At 43.3% G+C, this 25,647-nt stretch overlaps 1 protein-coding gene, 1 long non-coding RNA gene and 1 pseudogene across 2 annotated transcripts in view; 2 read left to right on the top strand and 1 right to left on the bottom strand.

Annotated features, from left to right (window-relative positions):
- Nucleotides 1-7,560, top strand: part of SLC16A1 (solute carrier family 16 member 1) — a 33,783-nt gene extending 26,223 nt beyond the window's left edge. Inside the window, exons 4-5 of the mRNA XM_006919650.3 lie at nt 1,564-2,433; nt 4,179-7,560. Coding sequence (XP_006919712.1) covers nt 1,564-2,433; nt 4,179-4,453 — 1,145 coding nt within the window. The 3' untranslated portion in view covers nt 4,454-7,560. The remainder of the gene's footprint in view (nt 1-1,563; nt 2,434-4,178) is intronic.
- A 2,599-nt stretch (nt 7,561-10,159) lies between these two features.
- Nucleotides 10,160-19,568, bottom strand: LOC112486138. The gene is made up of 3 exons (XR_003048640.1): nt 18,848-19,568; nt 17,409-17,538; nt 10,160-15,367 (listed from the first exon to the last, which is right to left on the bottom strand). It is a non-coding gene; the product is annotated as an uncharacterized LOC112486138 (long non-coding RNA).
- LOC112469124 lies at nt 19,455-19,574 on the top strand (annotated as a pseudogene).
- The last annotated feature ends 6,073 nt before the right edge of the window (nt 19,575-25,647 follow it).

Here is a 25,647-nt window from a genome sequence, read left to right as displayed (position 1 = left end):
ATAGCTGTTCTCAACAATTATTTGGCTGTTGAAGTTTGAGAAAAAAAAAATTTAATTTAGACCTTTCCACTTTTTTCCCCCCTCAATGTCTACGGTTTTTAATTATTCAAAAATCTCAATTTGTGTCTGTTATTATTAGAAAGTTGTTCTTCATGCCAAGATTATGAAAATATTTGCCTTTTTTAAATATGCCTTTTATAAACCAAAAAATAAATTAAAATATGCCTTTTTATATTTAAAACTTCTGGAAGGATGAAAACATTTGATAGATGAAAATGAGAAGAAATATAACTGTTCCCACATGATTAGTCAGTTTATTCATTTAGTCTTTTATTCACTCTACATATATTTACTGAGCAAGAAGCATATTAATTCAGACACGGTTCTAGGTGCTGTGGGGATAGAGCAACACGTTGGGCGAGTCTTGCTCTTTAATGGGAGGAGGCAGACGGTACTGCCACAAAAACGTAAATAAGAAAAATATCAGGCAGTGAGAAATGCTATACAGAGCCTCAAGTCAAAGTATTCTGACAGAGAAAGACTGGGTGGTCAATGGAGATGAGGGCTCGCTGAAGAGACAACCTTAACAGAGATCTGAGTAACAACAGGGAACTAACTTTGTGACAGTCCGGGGGACACAGGCCCTCAGTCAGCAGCCTGCATATTAGCACCGGTGAGAATGGTCTGGTATGAGATCTGAGTATGAGATAAGGGCCAGGGTGAAGCTTATGGATAGAAAGCCATTAGCAGGTTTGAAATAGAGGAGTAATCTGCTCTGGTTTGTGGTTTGGGCCTCTGTGAATAGCTTCAACATAAAGGGCAAGGAGCAGGAGGCGGCCAGGAAGAGCATCTAGAAGTTCTGTGTTTACTTAAACCAGCAGTATTTACTGACCAATTCTTTCTGGAGTAATTTAAAATGTCACTTTTATCTTATTTCAGGTCTGTCCCTGAACTTCTGTTTTCATGGATCTGTGTGTACCTACCTATTCCTGAGTCAGAGCCACACTGTTCTAACGATAGCAGCTTTTATAAGTCCATTTAAATATTTGTCTGTTCCCACTCCTCCTCCCACGCCACCAGAAATTTCCTGATTCTCTAAGTATGTTTTAGAGTCATTTTACCTCATCTCCATCTTCCTTGGAATTACAGTAGATTGGTGCATTCATTTGGGGAGTACTGACATCTCAAAAATGTTGTTTTTGTCAAAAAACATGTATATGTCATTTTTAATTCTCCAACCCTTCAGGAAAAGTTACACACTTGTAGCCATTATAAATTGCACACTTTCTAGTTTTTGGTGCTCTTTTCTATTTGATAATTGTCTGATCTTTTACTTAATGATCTTTTACGATTACAGTGATCCATAGAAACTGATTTTGCTAGATTTGACAAATAGGCAGTTATTCACCTTTAAATAGTATAAGCAATAAAAAATATAATTAATATTTATTGAGTGTTTACTACATGCCAGACACTATTCTAAGAGCAATTTCTTTGTCTGGTTAAATAATATCTTTCTGACATTTATTACAGTATGTGATTCTTTTTTCTCCTCCTCCCCAGGTCTTGGGCTTGCCTTCAACTTGAATCCAGCTCTGACCATGATTGGCAAGTATTTCTACAAGAGGCGGCCATTGGCAAATGGTCTGGCCATGGCAGGCAGCCCTGTGTTCCTCTCTACCTTGGCCCCCCTCAATCAGGTTTTCTTCGATATGTTTGGCTGGAGAGGAAGCTTCCTAATTCTTGGGGGCTTCCTACTCAACTGCTGTGTGGCTGGATCCCTGATGCGACCAATAGGGCCCAAGCCAACCAGTGCAGAGAAATATAAGTCTAAAGAAACCCTTCAGGAAGCTGGAAAATCTAGTGCGAAAGACGTGGCACTAGGTGACGCAAATACAGATCTCATTGGAGGAAACCCCAAAGAGGAGAAACAGTCGTTCTTCCAAAGAATTAATAAATTTCTGGACTTTTCTCTGTTCACTCACAGAGGCTTTTTGCTATACCTCTCTGGAAACGTGATCATGTTTTTTGGACTATTTACTCCTTTGGTCTTTCTTAGTAATTATGGCAAGAGTCAGCATTACTCTAGTGAGAGGGCCGCCTTCCTTCTTTCCATTCTGGCTTTTGTTGACATGGTCGCCAGACCCTCGATGGGACTCGTAGCCAACACAAAGTGGATAAGACCTCGAGTTCAATATTTTTTTGCTGCTTCTGTTATTGCAAATGGAGTGTGTCATCTGCTAGCACCTTTGTCCTCCAGCTATATTGAGTTCTGTATTTATGCGGGATTCTTTGGGTTTGCATTTGGGTGGCTCAGCTCAGTATTGTTTGAAACACTGATGGACCTCGTTGGACCCCTGAAGTTCTCTAGCGCTGTGGGATTGGTGACCATCGTGGAATGCTGTCCTGTCCTCCTGGGGCCACCAGTTTTAGGTATAGTATGTCTCCCTATCCATGGTTCTATTAACATAAAACAGGCACAGAAGATTGGGAAGGTGACAGGAAGCAGAGGTCAGTGAGCCTCCTGATAGCGAGAGCAAGCCTCTCATTTCTGTACCGTCGGTGCTGGCACAGTGCGGCACAGCACGATTGCGCAGGTACGCAACTGAATGGAACCAAACCAAACCATCACGCTGAAAGGGGAGTAAAATATTTTTACAGATTGACATTGTTTATTAAAATGTTTCCCCTTTGTAAAATGTACATGCGTATTGTAGAAAAACATGTACAATACAACTCCACCTCTTAAAGCACTGGTGGTGTGATTACATCTTAACGATAGAGTTTATTTCAGTAGTAATAATTAAAGTCGTAGTAATAGTAATGATGATGATGATGATGATGATAGCTACCATGTAAGCTCACAGTGTATCAGGGACTGTCCTAACCATTTTTGGTATCCTCTTATATCTCATAAGTCAACGAGGTAGGGATAGGTAAGAGTTCCCACTTCACAAGTGAAGAAATAGAAGCTTCAAAAGGTGAAATAATTTGCCTTACAGCACACAGCTAGTGAGTATATAATTTGCGAACTGTTTCCTATGGTTATTAAATATTTCATCTTTTAAGTTAATAACTCAATAGATAAAAGGTAGTGAAAAAATTATTTGACTCTCTTGGATGTGACTCATACTTTGAAAGTATGACTTAGGGGATGAGTGAACATAAAGAAGACCTGCAGCTGTCTTTTGATATTGCTGTCTTCCTCATCCCACACCCAGCGAGTTGCCAAGTCTTCTCAGTTTTCACTTTCTAAATTTCTTTCTAATCTACCCACTTTCTCCGTCACAACACCTCCTCATCCATAATTCCTATCTCCTATATGGGCTTTTCCAGTAGCCTCCTAACTGGTCTTCTGTATCCACTCTAGCCGCTCTTCAGTTTGTTTTCTACTCTGCAGGCAAAATTATCCTTGCGAATGCAAAGCTGTTATTTCAGCCGATCAGAACTCCTCAGTTCCTTCCCATTGTTCATTGAGTGAAAATCAAATTCCCTAATGTGGCCTGCAGGGCCACTCATAGCCTGGCCCACCTTTCTCTCCAGCCTCATTCTGTGTGTGTGTGTGTGTGCACCAATGTATATACATATTAGCTATTTCACTTACTGGCTTCTTGACCTTGGACGAGTTACTTAAGGTCTGCGTACTTGAGCTTTCACATTACACGATGGGAGTGATGATAGAATCTGCCTGTTGTGAGGATTAAGCGCTCAGAATGGCACAGGTATTGCTGTTAGATGATGTTTTAGCATAGGACAAGTGTTCACAGGACCGCTCTTTGGAAAATGCTTATGTCAGAGAAAGAGCATGGGCCTGGGAGACTGGATCAGCTCTGTGGCCTTGGGCAAGGCTAAGCCTCTTTTGAGCAACAATTTTTTCCATTGCGTATTGAGAAAACTGATTTCCAGGTAATCTCTAGGTCTTTCCCAATTCAAATTTGCCGAGATTTAATCATTTTCAAGTTGCTAGAAATGACAGCATGTGAGGCCACACGAAATCAAGAGTGACATCATAAACAAAAGATCCGATCATTTTTAGCAGTTCCTTTTAAAACCAATTTGTCATTTGTGGGCTCTTTGAGGATTTAGGGGATATCTTTCTGAGTGGATCCTTAAGCTTTATTTGGAAAGAGATATACTTGTTACGTTTATCCACATAACTGTTTTTTGGGCATCCTTAGGTCGTCTCAATGACATATATGGAGACTACAAATACACATACTGGGCATGTGGCGGAATCCTCATTGTCGCAGGCATCTTTCTCTTCATTGGTATGGGCATCAATTATCGACTTGTGGCTAAAGAACAAGAAGCAGAGAGGCAGCAGAAAAAGGAAAGTAAAGAGGAGGAGACCAATGTAGATGTTGAGAAGCCAAAAGAAGTTACCAACACATCAGAATCTCCAGAGCAGAAAAGCACAGAAGGCAGCCCCAAAGAGGAGGAGAGTCCGGTTTGAGCCCACAGCTAATGGAGCCACTTGTGACCCAAGGTATCTGAAAACATTCTGCTGGCCTGTCATCTCTTAGTGGTGCTCAAATGCAAACAGTGGACATTTGTGTGGAAATTCTACCAAGTGTTCCTTGATGGAATTTTTGTTTCACTCCTTACCTGTAGCCCAAATTAAAAACGCCATATCCTTTGGGGAGGGAGTGCTTGGCAAAGAATGAGAGAAGGAAGTCGGGAATTTTTGTTTGCTTTTTTGAATCTTAGCTTTTAACAGCGTCATGAAGATTATAATATGTGCCTTAAGTTTTAGTTTTTAGAATCTTTAGGGAGCCTTAACTTTTAAAACCAGTCTGCTGAATTCATCTATTTTGTGTTCCATTACAAGGAGAAATAACTGACGTGTTTGAAGCAAGTGTAAAATTTAAAATTAATCTTGTTTCACTGTTATTTGTGTTGTCAGACATGATCACTGAAAGATTTATGAGTAGAAGGTTGAAAGTTGGGGATTTTATAAAATCCTAAAATATTTTTCTGGTATCAATAGTTGCCTGGCATATGTGCCTGCTTGCTATATATTTAGGAAACTTAAGGCATAAAATATTGGAAACATCTTGGCTGTTCCAGACATACTGTACTCAACAACACCCCTCTAGTATCTTAAGATGCTTATTAGAAGCCAAGTTCTTGTGAGTTAATTTCATTAAATGATTTTTTTTTTTTGCACCCCTTTTCAAAGACATATTTTGGGTGGTCATTGACCCTTTTGAGATCACTTATTTTTTTTCACTGTAAAAGTTAGTATTAAAATATACAAAACTGCATATTTGTGCCTCCTTAGGTAAAGACAATACATCCAATTAAGTGTAGACAGATATTTCAAACAGCAGCTGAATTCAGCTTAGGTTTTTCTAAAACCTCAGTTAAACTGTGAGACTCAGAATCTTTTTTGTTGTTTTTCCTGGAATTTTTCCCCTTTGATTCATAGTGGTTTCATTTATATCTGTGTCTAGCTTAGAGCTGTGTGTGAGATAGTCATTCTTTGTGTGTTTAGGGTTTTTTTTTTGTTTTTTTTGTTTCTTTGTTTTTTGGGGGTTTTTTTGGTTTGCTAATTAGAGCCAGAGAGATCTGAGATCTGGCCCCCAGCAAACCTAGTAGAAGATTGGGAAGGAAATTGCTCAATACTTTTAGTTCAATAAATAACTCCTTTTCTTTTTTTCTGAGAAGATCTTAAAGATAATTATGTTTTGCTTAGAATTATTGGACACATTCTTACTCTAAAAAATCTATAAATTTCATGACCCTTTCACTTACCTGGAAAGTAGAGAAATGGGTTTAGAATAAGATAGGAGGGAAGACGGACCAGAATGAAAACAAAATATTTTTTAACCTAATATCTTTTAAATTGTGGCAGAACAATGATAGACATTCAATGACTTATATATTACATTCAATGCATTTCAAAATATTGTAATTGACAGTGAAAGTATAGATAAAAACCTTGTATAAGACGCTGGCTTTTCCAAATAAACTTTTTTTTTTTTTTTTTTAATGTTTCTTCCTCCAAATGTTTGGGTTTTTTGTTTGTTTGGTTTTTTTTTTTTTTTTTTTTTGAGGAAAATATGACTGTCTCCATTTTCATTATTAAGATTCAACTTGACCGTTGCTAATATTAAATCAAATCATTTAGCTTATGTGCTTTGGGCTTTGTGTATATGACTTATTTTGATTTTTCACCTTTCCTCTACTTTAAGGCAAGCAAGAGGGAGAAATTTTGAAATAGGTTCTCTGAAAGCATCCAGAGCAGTTAACCTTAAGGCCACAATGAAAACTCCCTTTCTGAGCCTAATGTCGTGGCAGATGGAGGAGGCATTTACAGGAGAAGCCTGCTGTGTCTGTTGGCAGGTTGGCAGGCTTGGCTCCAGTTTGGACTCTGCCCTTTTCCCTGGACATGAGTCCATAGCCTCTGTGTGCCTCTTTTCCTTTCTATTAAAACAAGGATCACTGTTAGTAAGGGAATGTGGGGCGGGGGTGCGGGGGGAGATCTAAGTACAGGAAATGTGGAGGGGTGGGGGAAGAATTAAATAAGGCAGGTGTATAGGATTATTTTCCCCAACCCCAAATGTTGAGCTACAGCCAAACATAATCTCTTGCCTTGGTCTTTGTTCATTAACTGAGTCTTGCTAGTAAAGTGAGGGGTTTTTGGTGCAAGTTAACCACCACTTATGAGAAGGAAGGGCTCTGAAGAGGCTGTATGCAGAAGCAAGGGTTAAAAACTGGTTTAAAGCTGAAACTAAACCTCTTATCACCCAGTCCGACCCTGACTTTTTCCCACTGAAGATACAGGCTTAAGAGATTTATTCAAGATCAATTTCAGTAACAGAGCCAGCACTAAAACCCCGTATGGGCCTACTCTGTGCTACCTATTCCTTGTTAACAGTCAGCTCATCTTCTCCGTGAGTTGCCATGTTGTCTTCAACAATCGAAGTAGCTAGGCTTTCTGATCCAGTGTGTTATCCTTTACTTCATGTGAGCACTTTTATTTGAGTTCAGTTTCGATGGCTGCTTTGGGAAAAGAGACATATGTACAGAGCACCTGCTTATCTTTGCTTTTCTCTGTCCCACACCCTAAGTCACAGAACGTATGCAGCTCTTTGATAGCTGCAGTGCCCAAAAAGGCTGGGGACAGTTCAAGAGCACATGCTGAAACAGACAAGTCAAAGCTGGAAAGTTATTTAAGAAACATGGGCTGGGCATTGCAGATGATCATGGTACTGAACAAGACTGTATTATCACGTTATACTCAAGTCTTTTGAGGACTTAAATTATCTTAAGTAGCCAAGATAATTTCTACAGGAAAAGATGATAGTAAAATAAATTTGGGGAAATTCAGAGAGGCATTTTTATCTCTGATTTAATCACATTGATGAATAATTTGGATTCTTGAGTTGTCTGAACTTAGTATTTTACTTTTGCACCATAGATATTATGTCAATATTAATCCTATTTTTTAAAAAAGAAAAAATAATTGTTAAAAGCCGTTTAATATTTTTATGTGAGCCAATGTTTTATTGTATTGAATTCTAGATTGATAAACTGGGTATTGGTTTGTCTGAAAAATCTAAATGTCTGGGTTTTACCTTCCCTAGCAAATGGTTTACAGTATAACAAACTTAGTAAGGTGTGTCCCCCTACCCTCACTTTTGGTTGGAAAGGTAAAGAAAGGTTAACAGTAAACTTCCACCTTTGCAACATGGTTGTTTTAATAATCAGGTCAGGCACTTGCCTAGAAGACATGAAGAAAGAGGTTAATGATAGACTGCGTCACTATGAAAATTCTTCCAATACGTGACAGGAAATGACAGCCCAGGCTTGCCTGACTTGCCCAACTGTGAGCAATTAAGCCAAGTTGCTTCAGAGTTTAGAAGCATCTAAGGGGGTTTCAAGCACATCACTCCTCAAACATGTTCTGGCTTTAAAGTTTTAGATTCTGTCACCCTTCCTCCATTCATTCTAGGCCATAGTGACAAAAGCATTCAAATGAGAGTGATTGGACGAGTATTTTTCTCTTCAGCAGAACAGCAGTGATTTATTTATTTTTGCTGACTTTACCCTCACTTGCTAGAAGAGACTGGGGTAGCTAGCAAGATAGCCAGATAAGCTACCCCTAGGTTCAGACAGGCTGTATGACATCAAACAAGTTACTTAGCCTCCCTAAGCATCGGGTTTCTTTTGTAAGGTGTTAATAATTACTCCCAACCTCTCTAGGGTTGTCATGAAGGTTAGCTGATATGCGACATCTCGTGTAAAGCAAAGGCTTCATAAGTGTAAGCATCTGACTTGGAAAAAAAAAAAATCAAAGAAAATTAATACTTGCGGGGGAAGGGAAGCTCTTCTATTTCCCAAGACGGTTCCTTACTTGCAGAGGACAGTGAGTAGGGGAGTGACTCAAAGAGTATTAGCTAAATGATCACATTCTCCTTTTTGATCACATCTTCCTTTTTGTCTTACAAATGTAATTAATGGTCTTTCTTTGGTAAATGAATGGATGAAACTAACAACTCACAAGGTTGGTGCATGTATGTCCAACTCTTTTGAGTTACAGTGGATTTGAATCCCAAAGCCCTTGCTCTTTCTACCCTAACAGTACACTGCCTCCATGGGGAAGAGATGTCCAACTAGCAGATATAATTTCCCCTCGATATTTGTGGTGTTTTTAAAAGAAAAGAAATATAACTAGTAAGCTATCACGATTAAAGTTCTTTTTCCCTAGCAATGTTCTTAAATGCAAATTGAAAGACTGATAGGGTTTTTATTTTCTCTACTACATCAATAACATGATTTAAATTATAAATTATCATCAGTTGGTGGCTGGATAAATTGGCATAACATTAGCAAAGCAATTACATAATCTGTCAAGTACCATGAGTTCACATCTTTTTCCTAAGAATTCCAGATTTGGAGTTTATATAAGAAAATTATGTCTGTTTTTGAAATTATCAATTTATTTGGAAAATCAATAACTATCTAAATGGATGGTTATGAAGTCCTTATGAGATAGACATGGCACAGTATTAAATGAAAAAGCAGAACACAAACTACCATGACATATGTCCATATATATGCATAATACATGTATACCCACGCATGAGTTGAAGAGGACATACACAAATATGCTAATCATTTTGTGAGCATAGTAAAATTAGTGACTTTTTTCTATATTTTTTCCATATTCTAAATATTATTAATGTGATGATCACTTTCATACTAAAAGAAAACATTCGACGTAGCACATACTGGTTTCCAGAGGGAAAAACAGTACATTTGATGTAGAATGTGAAGCTGATTATTACAAGTAGGTTATTTTTTCCTGCTTCTTCATCTGATGAAGGGAGGTCAGTGTGACAGGGAGGACCACAGAGCATAATGGTCTCAAGTTATGATTTCATCATTCAGCTGCAAGTGAATGTTTAACTCAGGAAGCCAGAGCGTTCAGCAGTTATCCAAGTCACGGCATCGCACACAGTCTTAAACATCTTACTGAAATCAGCATCAGAAAAATATACCACTGATGTTACAAAAACAGGAGTAGAATTCGCTTGTCTGCCCGGCTATCATTTGTTAATTTACCAACAAGCATTTATTGGACCTTTACTATGTCCTAAAACATTATTCCTAGGCTTTGAGTATCCAGCCATGAAAGAAACACAGTATGTCTTCCCATTGTTAGAAAAAGAGCCAGCCAAGTTGGAGTCACTTTTGTTAAGCCATGTCACCAAACCAAAACTTACTAACCTGATTGCAGTTTCAGCCTCACCCAAGAGTGGAATTTTAACCCAGTCTGGAATTTCCTGATCAATGCTCCTGAGGTAATCTGCCCGATAAAGACCCCTACCTTCCCTTGAGAGAAGGTGTCCTTGCTTGAAATCCACTCTTAACTTCTCAGTCCTATCCTCTTTCTGCTTATAAAAACTTCCATTTTGTACCACTCATCTGAGCGCCATTCCAGTTGCTTAGATGAGATGCTGCCAGATTCATGAATCGCTTAATAAAACCAATTAGATCTTCGAATTAACTTTGTTGCATTTTGTTTTTTAATGCCATGCATCTTACATTCTGGTAGAGGAAGACAGTGAACAGTAAGTTATAGGGAAAACAGAATTCAGAGTAGAGACATGGATATAAGATCAGCCTTCATTCACTCATTCATTCATCTAAACAGTATTTTTTGGAGCATCTTCTATATGCCCATTTGCTGGATAGAAGAGATATAACAGTGAACAAAATCAAGTTCCCGGCACCCACAGCCTCTAGTCTGGTGGAGAAGACTGTGTAGGAGGTACTGTGAGAGGGAGGCTCTAACCCAATCTCAAGAGGGCCTAAAAAAGAAAAAAAAAGTTTGTTCTTGTGAAAGTTAACTTCTCTGAGCCTCTTCGGTAAAAGAAACATAATGAAATTATTGTGGGGAGTAAGTGTGAAAGTACACAGCATCTGTAGTATATGGAGCACACAGTAGTTGTAAAAGTTAAATCCAAATCTGCTTGATGTTCTGCAGTGCAGTAAAGCAAGTGTCGGTTAAATCATCAACCAGAATAAAGAAGGGCTGGTAATATTCGTATAGCTCATCAGGGTCTACAAAGGCTTTTCAAGTATATTCTATCTGATTCATGCAAAATCCTAGGGCAGTGGGTATAACAAAAAATGCTAACCCTTTAGCTGGGCCTTCATCCTAGCAGGCCATCTCTGCTGTCAGAAGAGCACAAAGCAAGACTGCAGACAGCTCAGTGGCTAGAGCCAAAGTGCAGTGGGTGGAAGCTGGAAACGTCCAGGGCTGGAAGAGGCCGAATCCTGGCTAATGTTGAAGGGCGAATGGTCAAAGCAATCGCTAGGGTACTGCATCAGAACAAGTAAAGTGGTCCTGCCCCCATCAAATGCAAAATCTTAACAGTCCTTTTCCCTAGCTTTGGAATTCATAATGTGATTTCTTCACTTGTGGATTTACTTTTCTAATATGCTTTACTGATTGCAGAATTAAAAGTTTGCATTTCCTGAGCTTACTATGGCCAGGTCCCAAGAGGAAATGGCCAGCTGCCATTAAGCAGCCAAGAGGGGAACTGGACTGGGATTTAAAAATCACCTGGTGTGCTGACAATCTGTATGTGCATAACTATCAAGAGGTTTATAATGGTGGTTGTCACTGTGGCTTATGTTTCTTTTCCTTTCTCCTCATTGCTTTTATTCTTTAAGGCCAGGAGAAAAGGTCCCGGGCGCTTTTGTGTCAGGGTCTATCTATGCTTTTCAGAAGGGGAACTATAGTGACTTTTTGGTGATAGCCCTTTTCCTCTTAAATTCCAAGTACCGTGATGTTTCTCAGATGCTAAACGAGCAAGAGCAGGCCTGCAGCAGGTTTTCTAGGCTCGGCACTTGGATGGCTCCCGAGCTTCCACCTGTGTGTGCCCGGCCCGGCCCCATGCACCATGTACTTCATCAGGTGCCCAGATGTGTAGGTTAAACAGCTTTACTGTTTCTTCATTCCATCCTCTCCTTTTCTTTTTCCCTGGCAGCCTCCCTGCCTCTGTTCCCACCAACCACCTCAGCCCTGCCTCAGTGCTGCTGCCAAAACGATGTCTCTAAAAAAGCCGAATCTTTCAACTGTTTTTATAACTTTAATAAAAGCAATAAAGATAAAAATCAAACTCATCTAGTGTCACTCCTCTCCTTCAAGTCCTATAGTTTGAGGATAAAGTCCAAACTCCTTAGCTGGTCCACAGCGCCCTTCTTGCTCAGCTCCTCCACACCTCTCATCTCCTGCCAGTCATCAGCCCACGCCCTGCTCTCCAGCCCAACTGAACTTAGATTCCCTAAGTGCTGGGCCTTGTTGAAGACCTCTGCCATCCGACACGCTCACTCGTGCCTGGAAACCCGGCCCTCCCTCCTTTCTCCTCCACTAACTCGCATTCATCCTTTGAAACGGTTCACATGTCCTCTCGCATGAGGCCTTACCCTGATTCCCCAGTTTGTTCTGACTGCCCCTATATCTATGGTGCAGTTAGAGTACGAATCTTTCTGTCAAATCCCAGGTCTCGAGGTACAAATTTCAGATAGGCCACTTACTAACTCTTGAGTCCTCAGGCAAGTTACCTAACCTCTAGGCCTCACTTTTTACATCTGTAAAATGCGACTCGTAACACAATAGTATGTAGGGTTGTCATGAGAATTAAATAAGGCAGTGACTGTAAACCCCTTGGCATGGTACCCGACACAGAATAAGTATTATAATACGCGGTATTATCACCACCTGTGCCAGAGATAGCTCTTAACCACTGTTAACGGATAACTCTCAAAATGGTAAAATCATGACTCATATAAGTAAACATGCTTTATAACTCTTTAAGGTGGAAACCAGTAAGGTTTTACAACTGCTTCAAAAGATTTATTCTCTACTGGCCCACATTTATTTGAATTGCCATGACCAGAAACAATTCACATCGCACAACAGACAGGAAACATCTGCATGCTCATCGGCCTCCACAAATTAACATGCATCTGTTGTAAAATCACCCCTGGAATAAAAGACAATCCAACGTGCAGACTGCTAGTGAACCAGGCAACCTGGAAGCCCCGAGGTGCACAGCATCCCGCCGGGAACTCCCGGCGCTCCTTCCCGCTTGAAAGTCTCACTGTTTTCCCAGCGCCACAGTGGATTATGCTCATGTTTGCTTTTCTAAGCCCTGCCAGACTGCGAGCTTCTTGAGATGAGAGAACAACATGCACAGTGAGAGCTTCCTTTTGGTTTTCAGAAGCTTCTGTAGAAAGGGATGCTGGAACTGGGGAGAGAGAGGAAAGGCTACACCTCCCCTGGGGAAGAGTGTCCAGGGAGAGCTGTGTGGGGTTACAGGACGACTAATGGACAAGCATGCCTTAGGCACAGACTACACACCAGGCCCCGGGCCGGGAAGGGAAAACGATGAATGAGTCTGGTTTCTGTTTTCAAGATATTCTCAGTCTACTGGGGCAATAAAAAGATATATCAGTGCTTACGACATAGTGTGGTGAGGGCCCTGGAAATCCAGAAGCCGTACTTCAAGGGCTGGAGGACAGTGCTGCCCAAGCCCAGGTTTGTTGAAGGGACTAAGATGAAGGAGGTGCCTGTGAGCCCCGGATGAGGGGCAGCCTCCGAGAAGTGAATGAAAAGGATCTGTTCCACTCCCGATGCCAGACTCCCTCCCCTTCCTACCTTGGGGCTAGACTTCTGTTGGCAGACAAGCGGCAGTGGGGAAAACGGTGGTCATTACAGGCAAGGGCAACCTGCAGCATTCCCAAAATCTCCCTCAGGGAACCAGGACACTTAAAGTTATGGCAGGGAAGACGGTGTTCACCGGCTGAGAGGCGATATTTTTAAAGGGGGATCAATCAACAAGGAAACTCAGGAAAATGGGGTCTTCCCTAGAATGCAAGCTCTGTGAGGCAGGGAGTAGGTCTGGACACGCTTGTTACGTGACAGCACTCACTCGTTGAATATATAAAAGAATGAATAAGTGAATGAAGGAATGAACTGACTGAGAGAGGGGACAAGACCACTGCTGCCTTGCTCGGTGCCCTCAGATGCGGTCAGCCCAAGACTGCTGTCCTTTAAATACCTGAGGCATCGAATAACTCATGTGGTTTGCCCAGCTCTTTGCTGGACGCTCTTGTGGCCTCCCCGACACTCAGCTGCCCAATAGGAACAAATGTGCTCAGCAGCTGGCAGGAACATCCACCCTGAGTGCGTGCCACACCGCGCCCTTGAATTCTGGTCCAACCGTGGGAGGAACTGGCATGGTGCCCAGAGCGCTGGGCTCTCCCAGCAGCCTCCCTGCCCCACGCGTCCCATCTGAGTCAGCCCCAGCCTCGGGAAAGTCACCAGGAACCTCAGCTGCCTGTGCTTCTCAGGAAGGGGCAGACACCTTGGGAATCTGCTCAGGACCTGCCATGAGATCAGCCCAGTCCACTGCCTGTAGGCCCACTGAGCCTCCTCCCATACCTGGCACACGCCACACATACTCCCTGAGGCAAGAGCCATCTGGGCTCTGGGCTGAGAGAGACCTGGTTTCGGAGCCTGGCTCTTCCACTCACTGGCTGTGTGGCTCTGTGCCTCGGTTTCCTTGTCTGAAAAATAAGGACAATGATAGTTCTATCCGCCAGAGTGCAGTGCAGCAAACAGGAACCACTTGAGGAATTTTGAACAAAGGTGACTTGATCTGGATGGTTAGGTGCTTATGGGATGGCTGGATGGGGAGGGGAGGAGGGGAGGCTGAGCCTCTGAAAGCTCTGCTCCCTCAGCCTGGGCAGGAAGGGAAGGTGGGCATCTAGAGGTTGTCACTGGCACTACTGACACTGGACACGCTGACATGGCTGTGACCCAGGGGACAGCAGGGCCTCCACTGCTGCGGCCAGGGCTGGGGTCGCACGCTGGACACTGGGGCAGGAAGACGCACGGCTGCCCGACCGTTTGCAGCCGGAAGACGGCCTCGGCTCCTCCCACCTTCCAAATCCACTAAGCCTGGGTCACGACACGCACGGCCACTCTCGCAGGAGTCGGTTTGGGAGATGCAGCTTGAGCTTTCTGCCTCGGGCGGGAACGGCCCCTGGGGGCAGGTGGGCCCCGTGAGGACGAACCCGTTTGTGCCCGGAGAGCACCCCCACCGCTCCGGGCACACGGCACGCGCTCAGCCAAGGGCCCCCGCGAACATCACAGTGGCTGCGGCTCCGTGCCTGCCGCGGGCCGGCACCGGGCTAGGCCCTAGGAGATGGGACAGCGGGCGACGGGGCCCTCCCTTGGAGAAGTGACGGGACTCCAGGGGAGCATAAAGAGGACGCCCACAGGAAAGTGGTCAGTGTAGAAGTGCATCCTACAAGCCTGTGGAGCTCAGAGGGCAGAGGGGGCCCCTAGGTCAGCCTTGGGGGAAGGGAGGTCAGTGACAGCTTTCCAGTAGTAGTGGTGTCTAATACTAGGGAGAACTAGAAATTAACCAAGTCAAGCAGGGGGAAACAAGGGTGTGTGTGTGTGAGTGACAATGCTAAGTTCCCCCTTGAGGGAGCATATACTTGTTCAAAACCCTGGAAGATGGAGGGCGCTTGGCATTTTCCGCGAGTGGACAGTTCAGTCTGACCAGGGCACTGAGCAGTGGTTCAGAAATGAAGCTGGAGAGGAAAGCAGGGCCCCGGATTATCTCTCGGGACGTCACATGTGGCTTTGAAGAATCTGAGCTTTATCCTATGGGCACTGGGAAGACAGGAGGTATTTAAGCAGGGTTAAGTATCATCACCTTTCTGGTTTCAGAAATATCACTTCGAGGTGGTTTGTGCAATAGGCTGGAAGAGGGCGGGACTGCAGGCGAGGATCTCAGTTGTGACATGGCTGCGTCGGGGCTGGAATAATGGCCGTCTAGAGGAGGACAAGGGAACAGGCAGAGAGATTCAAAGGAGTTTATGAGGAGGCAGACAGAACGGGGGCGGGGGGGTCGGAGTGGGAGCAGGGAGGTATCTGGGGTGGCTGCCAGGTTTCAACAGCGGCACACCCGGAAGGGCGGGGCCCCATCTACTCCTGGCACTTGATCTGGGGTGGTACCCACCCACAGGCTCCCTGCCTCTGGACTGAGTTCACAAAAAGCCCCTTCCCTCCCATCGACTTTATGGCCTGCGTGCAATTCAGTTCCACCGATGTTTCTTAGGCAGCTATTACGTGCCAGGAACCAGGGCGGCTTCTCCCTGCCTCATCCAAGTGAATTTGAACTGGATGACTGGAGGCTCTGGGGCAGGGATGAGAGGCTCCAAGTGAGCAGTGAGGAAGGGTAAGCTGTGGACACACAGCCCCCACTGAGGCCCTGTTTCCTCCCCTTCACCCCTCATCCCCATGATAGAAAAGGTACAAAGGACATCAGCAGGGCCTCAGACAAAGGCCCTGGGCTCCAACCTCTACGGGAACAGGCAGCCACTCCTGGTCTCTTTCTGCTCTGAAAGCTCTGTATTCCTTCTGCTGTGAAATCCCAGAGAGAGAGACCCACCTATACATTCACCCACAGGACCTGCTGTCTGCCAACTAGTAGATTCAGCCCGAGGCTCTAATAAACAGGGACGTTAATCCATTACTGCCTGAGTAACATTAACTTCATACCCATCACTATCACGGTAGTGCAGGCAAATTATAGGATTGCTCTTATCTGAGACGTCAGGCCTGAGGTCATTCTAGGGAGGTCGGGCATTGGAAAATAATGGTAGTGACAGTGTTTACTATTGATCGAGTACTCTACGTTTCTAAACTCTAAATCTCCATAATTCTGCAAGGTAATTATTGTTCCCATTTTGCAGATAATAAAACTGAGGTTCAATTAGGTTAAGTAATTTACTCATTTAAGGTCACATGGCTTCTAGGTGGCTGAGCTGGAGTTTTAACCAACTCAGGACTGATACCAGTGCCTTCTACTCAGTGACTATGTGAGGGAAGAAAAATAATTTTCCTTCTACCTTTCTGAGTTCTTCCAGCTGGTCTAATAACCAAGTTAACATGAGACAGATTTACAGGAGAAAATAACCAGTTAATTACATATGTATATAAGGACTGTTCCAGAAGCATATGGCACTTAAGGACTGATAGAGTAGTTAAGGCTTTATGCCAAGGAGGCAGAAAAGCAAATGTTGGTAAATAAGTGTTTGCTGCGACATCTTTAACCCTGGGACACAAACAAGACTTTGATCAAATGGGCCTTGCCAGGTTCCTTCCCGTCTCACACACATGGTTTGATTAAACTACAGTTATCTAGCATGATATCTCCCTTCCTGGAGCAGGTCCTCTTTCAAAATTCCTTTAGGCATTGAGGGAAAAGGTCAGAGTATTTTCTGAGGCTTTTCTTTCGTAAAAATAATCAGCTTAAAATAACTGACATCCTAAACGGGAGATTTTGGGATGGCAAACTCTGCTCCCTCCCATGACAGGGTCATTAAGCCTTGCTCGCTGGAGCCCCTGCTCCCTGCCAAATGCCGCTCCTTCCTAGAGCAGTCACATCCCAACATCTCAGAAGGATGTTTCTTGAGATCTCTACCATGGTTGTTGGGCTGGGCCTAAGGATGGAGCTCCGGGGAATGAAGGGCTGTACTGAGTCACAGCCAGGCTGCTGAGGGGAAGGTCTGCTGGGGAGAAGTCTGGACAAGGAGAGACGGATCGACCGGAGCTCTGTGAGGCTCTGCTCTTCGCCTTCCCTCCCCAGCCGGGGTCGCCCAGGCTCTGCAGCATCCCGCGCTGGTCCGACTCCTGGGCTTCTTAATGCTCCTCCTAGGCTGGCTCTGAGAAGCATCAGGACTCGTCTTCCCCCTGCCCTGGGACACTTCCCTCAGCCTGCTGGCTGGAGGCTCCCACCCTGGGTTTAAGTTCTACCCGCCCTAATGCTCTTAAAGCTCTGGCTGAGACACCAGGCCAGGGTACAGCTTACAGGGCTTATCCATGTGCAGTAGCTGTCAGCGAGCATGTGGGAGCAGGGAGAAGACTCTAGGCCGCTGGTCGATGTCCCCACTAGAGGGGAAGAAAAACAATTTTCCCTTCTGTGTTCTAGGCTGAGACTCCTGGAATAAAAGAATAACATGAGAAAAAGGAACAGAAGTTTATTCGTATATCTACCTCATGCATACATGGGAAGTACTCAAGGAAAAATGAGTTAACTCTCCCACATGGCCTAAGCCAGCAGCTTAAATATCATCTTCAGCTAAAGGCAAGAGAAAGGAAGATGGGCGTAGAGGGGAGGCCAGTCATGGAAGGTCAGGAAGAAAAGCAGGGTAAACAAGGGCAAAGTTTGTTAGAGAATCTTATCTCCACTGATAAGATTCTCTTATGACTTAGCATCATCTTCTCTTCCTAGGACCAAGAGGGAGACACCCTTGCAAATGGAGGTTTCCTTTATAATGTAAATTTCCCTTTCAAAAGAGTAATTTCAACTCTTTTCAGAGCTTCTCTGGTATCTGTTGTTTCTCAAAATAACCATTCTGCCCAAGAAGCATATTTTGGGGTGGCATATTCTGCTATCCCCAAACCTGGGCTCCCCGCCACCTCCCCAGGCAGCTTTCAGGAGGAAAAAAATGTTCTGGCCTAAAGTGAGACCAAGGGTGTTTCTTGTGTCACCCCTGGGCACATCTTGGTGACACCAGGCCCCTGAGCAGCAGGACTTCGAGGGTTCCAGGACCTGGCAGCCTCTTTGGCAGCCTCAGTGAATTACCTTTGCTAGGTAACTAACGGCCACTGGAAGGCGTGGGGATGCGCAGACTCACGGGGAAGTCCTCAGGACACAGCCCTGCTAGGTCAGGCCCAAAGCAAAGGCTTATGCCTCCTCTTTCAGACCGGGGACTCCTCTGATGGGGAAAGCCAGCCGACCTGCGTGGGCTTCAGGTTCTCCTCCTGGTCAGTCCCAGCCCCAAGCCTCCGGAAGCAGGAAGTGCCCCTTCCCATGACCCCCTCCCACCCTCGACTCTATTCCTGGAGAAACCCACTCCCCCACACCCTATGTACAGCCACTCCCAGCACAGCACGCGCGCGCGCACACACACCACACACACAACACACACACACACACACACAGTAAACAATATTTTCCTGGGTGGTCCTTTGGGAATAGAAAGCTCAGGTCAAATAGTTCTCCTGGTTCTGTCTTTCCTCTCCCCACCCCCTATGTACAGCCCCTCCCACCACAGCACGCGCGCGCGCGCGCGCGCGCGCACACACACACACACACACACACACACACACACACACCCCACTTACACCTCAATAAACAAACATTCCCCCGCGCCCACGCAGGCAGCCCCGACATGCATACGGATGAATTACTCAGGGCCTGAAAGCAGCCTGTGTCTCCAGTTGCCACAGGGATTTCACACTGACCTTCAAGGCTGGATCACACAAGAAACCTGGAGAGAGGGCCTAGTCTGTGCAGACAGGACACTTCCCCCACGCTCTCTGGCCAGAAGGCCTCCTCCCCATCTTCCCTCCATTCCAGCCTTCCCCCAGGCTGGATGTGGCAGTGCGGGGCGTGGGGCGCCCCCGTGTGGGCAAGGCCGGCCCTGCAGCCTCGCCGCCAGGCTTCCCTCCTCCTAAAGCCGTGAGTGCCCTTCTCCCAGAGCCCTGGACCCCGCTGTCCCACAGCTGTGTGTTGGGTGTCACAGTTGTGTCACAGCCCATGCTCACTACTTCTGACTGGCCTGCCTCCAACCTAGATTTCCTCCTACTTTTACCTCTGAATATTTTCTCACTTACATTTTAAAATACAATCTGTGCATATGAAAGGACACATTTAACAAAATGTTAGTTATAAAACAATGTAGTTAACACCTCTGAACCTGCCACCCAACAAAAGAGCTGAAACATCACTTAACAAGTTATATCTTCCTCTTCACCCACACCCTCCTGTCTGCTCCAACAGGTAACTACTGTCCTAAACTTCATGTTTTCACTTGCTTTTTTCGTTTCTTTTCTTTTTTTCCAATATTTTTACTACGGCCATGCCACCCTGAACGAGCCCCCGATCCCATCTGATCTCAGAAGCTAATCAGGGTTGGGCCTGGTTAGTACTTGGATGGTTAGTACCTAGGAAAATCAGGTGCCGTAGGCGTAAAAAAGAAAAAAAAAAAAAATTTTTACCGTGATAAAATACATATAAAATGTACCATGTTAACCATTTTTAAGTGTACAGTTCATGGGTATTAAATACATTCAAATTGTTGTGCAGCCATCACCACCATCCACTGCCATGCCTCTTTTCATCTCGTAAAACTTAAACTCTATATCCATTAAATAATAACTTCTTAAAAGATAAACTGAGGCACATTAAAATCTTTAAAGAGTTTATCTGAACAAAAATCTATTTGAACGGGCCGTGTCCAATCTAGCAAATAGAGAGGAACTCCAAGGAACTGCACAAAATGAAAAACTTTTACAAGCAGAAGGAAACAGAAACAGGGAAGTTATACTGGGAAAAAAGAGGGTTGGTTATTGCAAAGTTCTTTTCCTTCAGGGAACGACAGAGATCAGGCAGACCGCTCTAGTGCTGATCAGGTGATTCCTGATTGACTAGTTTAAGATTCCACCTCTAGGAAAGCCAGAACTGTAATGAAATTAAGTCTCAGTTTGGTGACATGGGGCTTAGTATAAGCAACTCTATTTGGGACCTGTTGTCTTGTTTTATTTTATTTTTTATTTCTTTATATTTTTTTATGGTGACATTGGTTAACGAAATCCAATAAGTTTCAGCTGCGCACGTTAACAGTAAGGCGTATATGTATTTACACTGTGTGTTTACCTCTCAGGGTTAGATTTCCCTCCCTCACCACATATGTGACCCCCTGACCCTGTCTACCTCCCTCTCCCCGCCTCCCCTCTGGTAACCACCACGTTCCTGAGTCTCTGTCCTGTTCGTTTGTTGCTTTTAGGTTTATATTCCACATATAAGTGATATCAAGTGATTTTCAACTTTTTCTGTCTGGCTTATTTCGCTTAGCATGATTATCTCGAGGTCCATCCATATTGTCGTAAATGGCAGTATGTCATCTCTTCTTATGGCTGAGTAATATTCCATCATATGTATGTACCACATTTTCTTTATCCAATCATCTATCGTAGGACACTCGGTTGCTTCCACGTCCTGGCCACTGTGAAGAATGCTGCTATGAACATCGGTGTGCAAATATCTTTTCGGATTTGAGTTTTCAAGTCTTTAGGGTAAATACTCAGTAAAAGGATTGCTGGATTATTGTCTTGTTTTTAACATTCTCCATTCCCACCTTCTCCCAGCCCCTGGCAGCCAGCATTCTACTGTTTCGATGAATCTGAATACTCTATTTTATATAAATGGAATCATGCAGATGTTGTCTTTTTGTGACTGGTTTATTTCACTTAGCATGTCCTTAAGGTTTATCTATGTTGCGTATGTTAGAATTTTCTTCCTTGTTAAGCCTGAATAATATTCCATTATATATATGTGCCACATAAGTGCTTATCAATTCATCGATCAGGGGATACTCGGTTGCTTCCGTGTTTTACCTACTATGAAAAATGCTGCTATGAACATGTGTGTACAAATATCTCTTTGACACCCTGCTTTCAATTCTTTGGGATGTATACCCAGAGTGGAATTGCCAAGTCATATGGTAATTCAGTTTTTAACTTTTTGAGGACCCACCATACTGTTTTCCATAGTGGCTGTGTAATTTTAACATTCCCACCAACAGTGTACAAGGGTTATAATTTTTCCATATCCTCCCCAACACCTGTTTTCTGTTATTGTTGTTGTTGTTGTTTATAATGGCCATCCTAATGGATATAAGGTGGTATCTCATTGTGGTTTTACTTTGCATTTCCTTAATGATTCATGATATTGAGCACCTCATATGCTTATTGGCCATTTATACCTTCTTTAGAGACATGTCTGTTCAAGTGTTTTGTCCAGTTTTGAATCAGGTTGTATTTTCATTGTTGAGTTTTAGGAGTTCTCTATAGATTCTGGATAGTAACCCCTTTTCAGTTATACGATTTACAAATATTTTCTCCTATTCTGTGGGTTGCTTTTGTTACCCTGTTAACTATCTTGATGCAGAGAATTTTTAAATTTTCCTGAGGTCCAATCTGTCTACTTTTTCTTTTGCTACCTGTGCCTTTGGTGTCATATCCAAGAAATCACTGCCAAATCCAATGTCATGAAGCTTTTATCCTATGCTTTCTCCTGAGTTTTATTGTTGTCGTTTTTACATTTAGGTCCTTGACTCATTTTGAGTTAATTTTGTACGTGGTGTTAGGTAAGGGTCCAACTTCATTCGTTTGTATGTGAAGTTCCAGTTTTCCCAGCACTGCTCATTGAAAAGACTGTCTGTCCTTTTCCCCATAAATGGTCTTGACAGCCTTGTTAAATGTCATTTGACTATATAAAGGTTTATTTCTGGGTTCTCTATTCTAGTCCATTGGCCACTGTGTCTGTCTTCATGCCAATTCCATTTCTGATTGTAGCTTTGTAGTTAGTTTTAAAATCAGGAGGTGTGAATCCTCCAGTTCCGTTCTTTTTCAAGATGATTTCGGCTATTCAGGGACCCTTGAGATTCCACATGAATTCTGAGATGTATTTCTACAAAAAAACATCACTGGGATTTTGATAGGGACCACCCTCCATCTATAGATTGCTTTGGGTAGTGTTGACATTGTAACAATATTAAGTCGTCTAACCCATAAACGTGGGATGTGTTTGTTTCCATTTATTTATGTCTTTAATTTCTTTCAGCAACGTGTTATAGTTTTCATTGTACAAATCTTTCGTCTCTTTGGTTAAGTTAATTCTTAAGTATTTTATCCTTTTTGATGCTATTGTAAATGAAATTGTTTTTGTAATTTCCTTTTCAGATTGTTCACTGTTAATGTCTAGAAATGCAACTGATTTTTGTGTTGACTTTGTATCTGCTGCTTTGCTGAATTCATTTATTAGTTCTGGTGTGGGTGGAATCCTTAGGGTTTACTACATGTAATATCTTATCATCTGCAAATATAATTTTACATCTTCTTTTCCTATTTGGATGCCATTTGTTTGTTTGTTTATTTCTGGTCGAACTGCCCTGGCTAGAACATCCAGTACTATGTTGAAATAAGTGGTGACAGCAGGCATCTTTGCCTTGTTCCTGATCTTAAAGGAAAAATATTCAGTCCTTCACCATTGGGTATGATGCTTGCTGTGGATTTTTTTCCTTGCTTGGGCTAGCTTTGGGATTAGTTTGTTCCTTTTCCTAGTTCCTGAAGGTGTAAGGTTATGTTGCTGATCTATAATCATTCTTGCTTTTTTAACGTAGGTGTTTATAGCTATAAATTTCTCCCTTAGCACCACACTTGCTGCATCCCCTAAGTTTTGTTATGCTGTGTCTTCACTTTTATTCATCTCTAAGTATTTTCTAATTTCCTAATTTCTAATTTGTGATTTCTTTTTTGATCCATTGGTTGTTTAAAAGTGTGTAATTTCCACAATTTCATAAATTTTACAGTTTTTATGTTATTAATTTCAAACTTCATCCCACTGTGATTGAGGAGGAAGATGCATATATCTATCTTTCTTAATCTATGGAGACTTAGTTTGTGGCCTCACATAGGATCTATCCTGAGACTGCTCCCTGTGCACTTGAGAAGAATGTGTATGCTATTGTTTGGTAGAGTGTTCTGTATACACCTGTTAGATCTAGTTGTTCTATTGTGTTGTTCAAGTCCTCTATTTCCTTAATTATCTTCTGTCTGGTTGTTCTATCCATTACCAAAAGTAAGGTACTGAAGTCTCCAACTGTTATTATGGAACTTTCTATTTTTCCTTTCACTTGTGTTAGTCTTTGTGTCACATATTTTTCCGATCTGTTATTAGTTATTTAGAGGTTTATAATATCCTTCTTTGCCTCTTGTAACAGTTTTTGATTTAAAGTCTATTTTGTATGATATTAGTATAGCCACCTCTGCTCCCTTTTGATTACTATTGGTATGGAATATCTCTTTCCATACTTCCAATCTATTTGTGTCTTTGGCTCTAAAGTGAGTCTCTTGGAGACGGCATACAGTTAGATCATGCGTTTTTATCCATTCTGCCAAACTATGTCTTTGGAGGGTATAATCCATTTGCATTTAAAGAAATGATTGATCAAAAGGGACTTCTGTCGTTTGACTGAAGGCCTCGGTCCCTCACAACAAGGGCCTCTTCAGGGAGTAGCTGAGTATTCTCAAGGCAAGGCAGCTGGCTCTCCCACAGACTAAGGAGTGTAACCAAGATGAAAGCTACAGTGCTGTTTTATGACCTAGTGTGTCTGTGTCTGTGTCTCTCTCCCTCTCTCCCTCTCTCTCTCACACACACATACTCTCAACACACCCCAACACTTCTCCTTTAACCTGTCTGTTAGAAGTAAGTTACTAAATCCAGCCCACACTCAAGGGAGGGAAGTAAGTTACTAAACCCGGCCCACATTCCAGGCAGCTCACACTCTACCCCTTGAAGACAAGATATTCAAAGAACATGTGAACATACATATTGGAAATCACCACAGCTTTCACAAGCCTCCCCTCTCCCCCACCTCTTCCCTGGGGCCCTGTGAGGTAAGTGGGGCAGGTAATGAGACCAGGGAGGCTGGATGACCTGGCTATACTCACGTGTCTGGTATGTGAGGCTGGAACCCAGGCCCTCAGGGACCTCCTCTCCCCACCTCACAGGCCACACAGGAAGGCCTCACCTCTGCAAGGCATGTCTCACTGGTCATATCGCTTTCTCTTCTCTCTTCTACCTCTGGTCCTCGTCACAGTCCTGTGAAGTACATAAGAAATGACTAACCAGCGAGAAGCCAAAAGAAATCTGGGTTCTGGTCATGGCTTTGGCACAGCTAAACTATGTGATCTCAGGAAAGTCCCATCCCCTCTCTGGGCCCCCTTATCCTTCTCTGGAGGGTGTTAAGGGGTTAATATTATTAAAAACGAATAAACAGAAACCTCATTTAAAGTGAAAAAGAGAGGCCAAAAGGGGAAGGTCTCATGCCCTATGTCGATTGGGGAGGGACAACAGGGGATGCTCTTCCTAACGGTCCTTCCCTGCTTCCTGTTCCCCCCTCTATAAAAGAACTTCCTCTTTTGGTTTTAGCGACCTTGCAAATGGCCACCATGGTTGCATCTTCCAGACTGCAATTTCTTGTCATTTCCAAATAAACCCATTTTGCTAGAGAAATAGCGAGCTGACTTTTTGTTTACGAACAACAATATTCAGAGAAGATACAATGACTTTTATTTTTCAGGGAGAACTTTTTATTGTTTAAAATTCATAACTGAAGCTTCAAGAAACATGTAGTCCAACACATGTCCCAATTCTAGTCAATGACAACTCTTATACTGATATAAAATGCACCTGTGTCAAAGAGTTTACTCATCAATTAACGAGGAAGCCCTGAGACATTACAACCAATTCTGAAGAAAACGCAAAGAACCACGAGTTGAAAGCCAGATGAGAAATGCTGAAATAAACTTATAAATAGTTGCAAAAGTATAAGAACTGGAAAATTGGTCAATATCCACAGGAATCAATTACATTCCAATTATGGAATAGTCACAATTTGCATTTCTCAAAAAGGAATAAATTGTTTACTATTAGTGTTTTTTACAAGTTAACTTCTACCTCTAAACCAGCAGTCCCCAGGCTTTCTGGCACCAGGGACCGGTGCTCCTATGAGAATCTAATGCCCGATGATCTAAGGCGGAGCTGAGGCGGCGATGCCAGTGCTGCATTACATTCCAATTATGGAATAGTCACAATTTGCATTTCTCAAAAAGGAATAAATTGTTTACTATTAGTGTTTTTTACAAGTTAACTTCTACCTCTAAACCAGCAGTCCCCAGGCTTTCTGGCACCAGGGACCGGTGCTCCTATGAGAATCTAATGCCCGATGATCTGAGGCGGAGCTGAGGCGGTGATGCCAGTGCTGCGTTGTGGCCGCAAATACAGATGAAGCATCGCTGCTCACTGCCGCTCACCTCCTGCTGTGCGGCCCGGTTCCTAACGGGCCACGGACCGGTATTGGTCCGCGAACCGGGGGTTGGGGATCCCTGCTCTCAAGAGTTGTAAAATAGCCTAGTCAAAGACCAACCGGGCAGAGGTCGCCTGGGAGGATGAGCTCTCCAGGTCTGGGCTCCCATGT

Source organism: Pteropus alecto, unplaced genomic scaffold (genome assembly GCF_000325575.1).
Source record: "Pteropus alecto unplaced genomic scaffold, ASM32557v1 scaffold106, whole genome shotgun sequence".
NCBI classification, from domain to species: domain Eukaryota; kingdom Metazoa; phylum Chordata; class Mammalia; order Chiroptera; family Pteropodidae; genus Pteropus; species Pteropus alecto.
The sequence above is the reverse complement of the archived record's forward strand: the minus strand, read 5'-3'. Positions and strand labels throughout refer to the sequence as shown.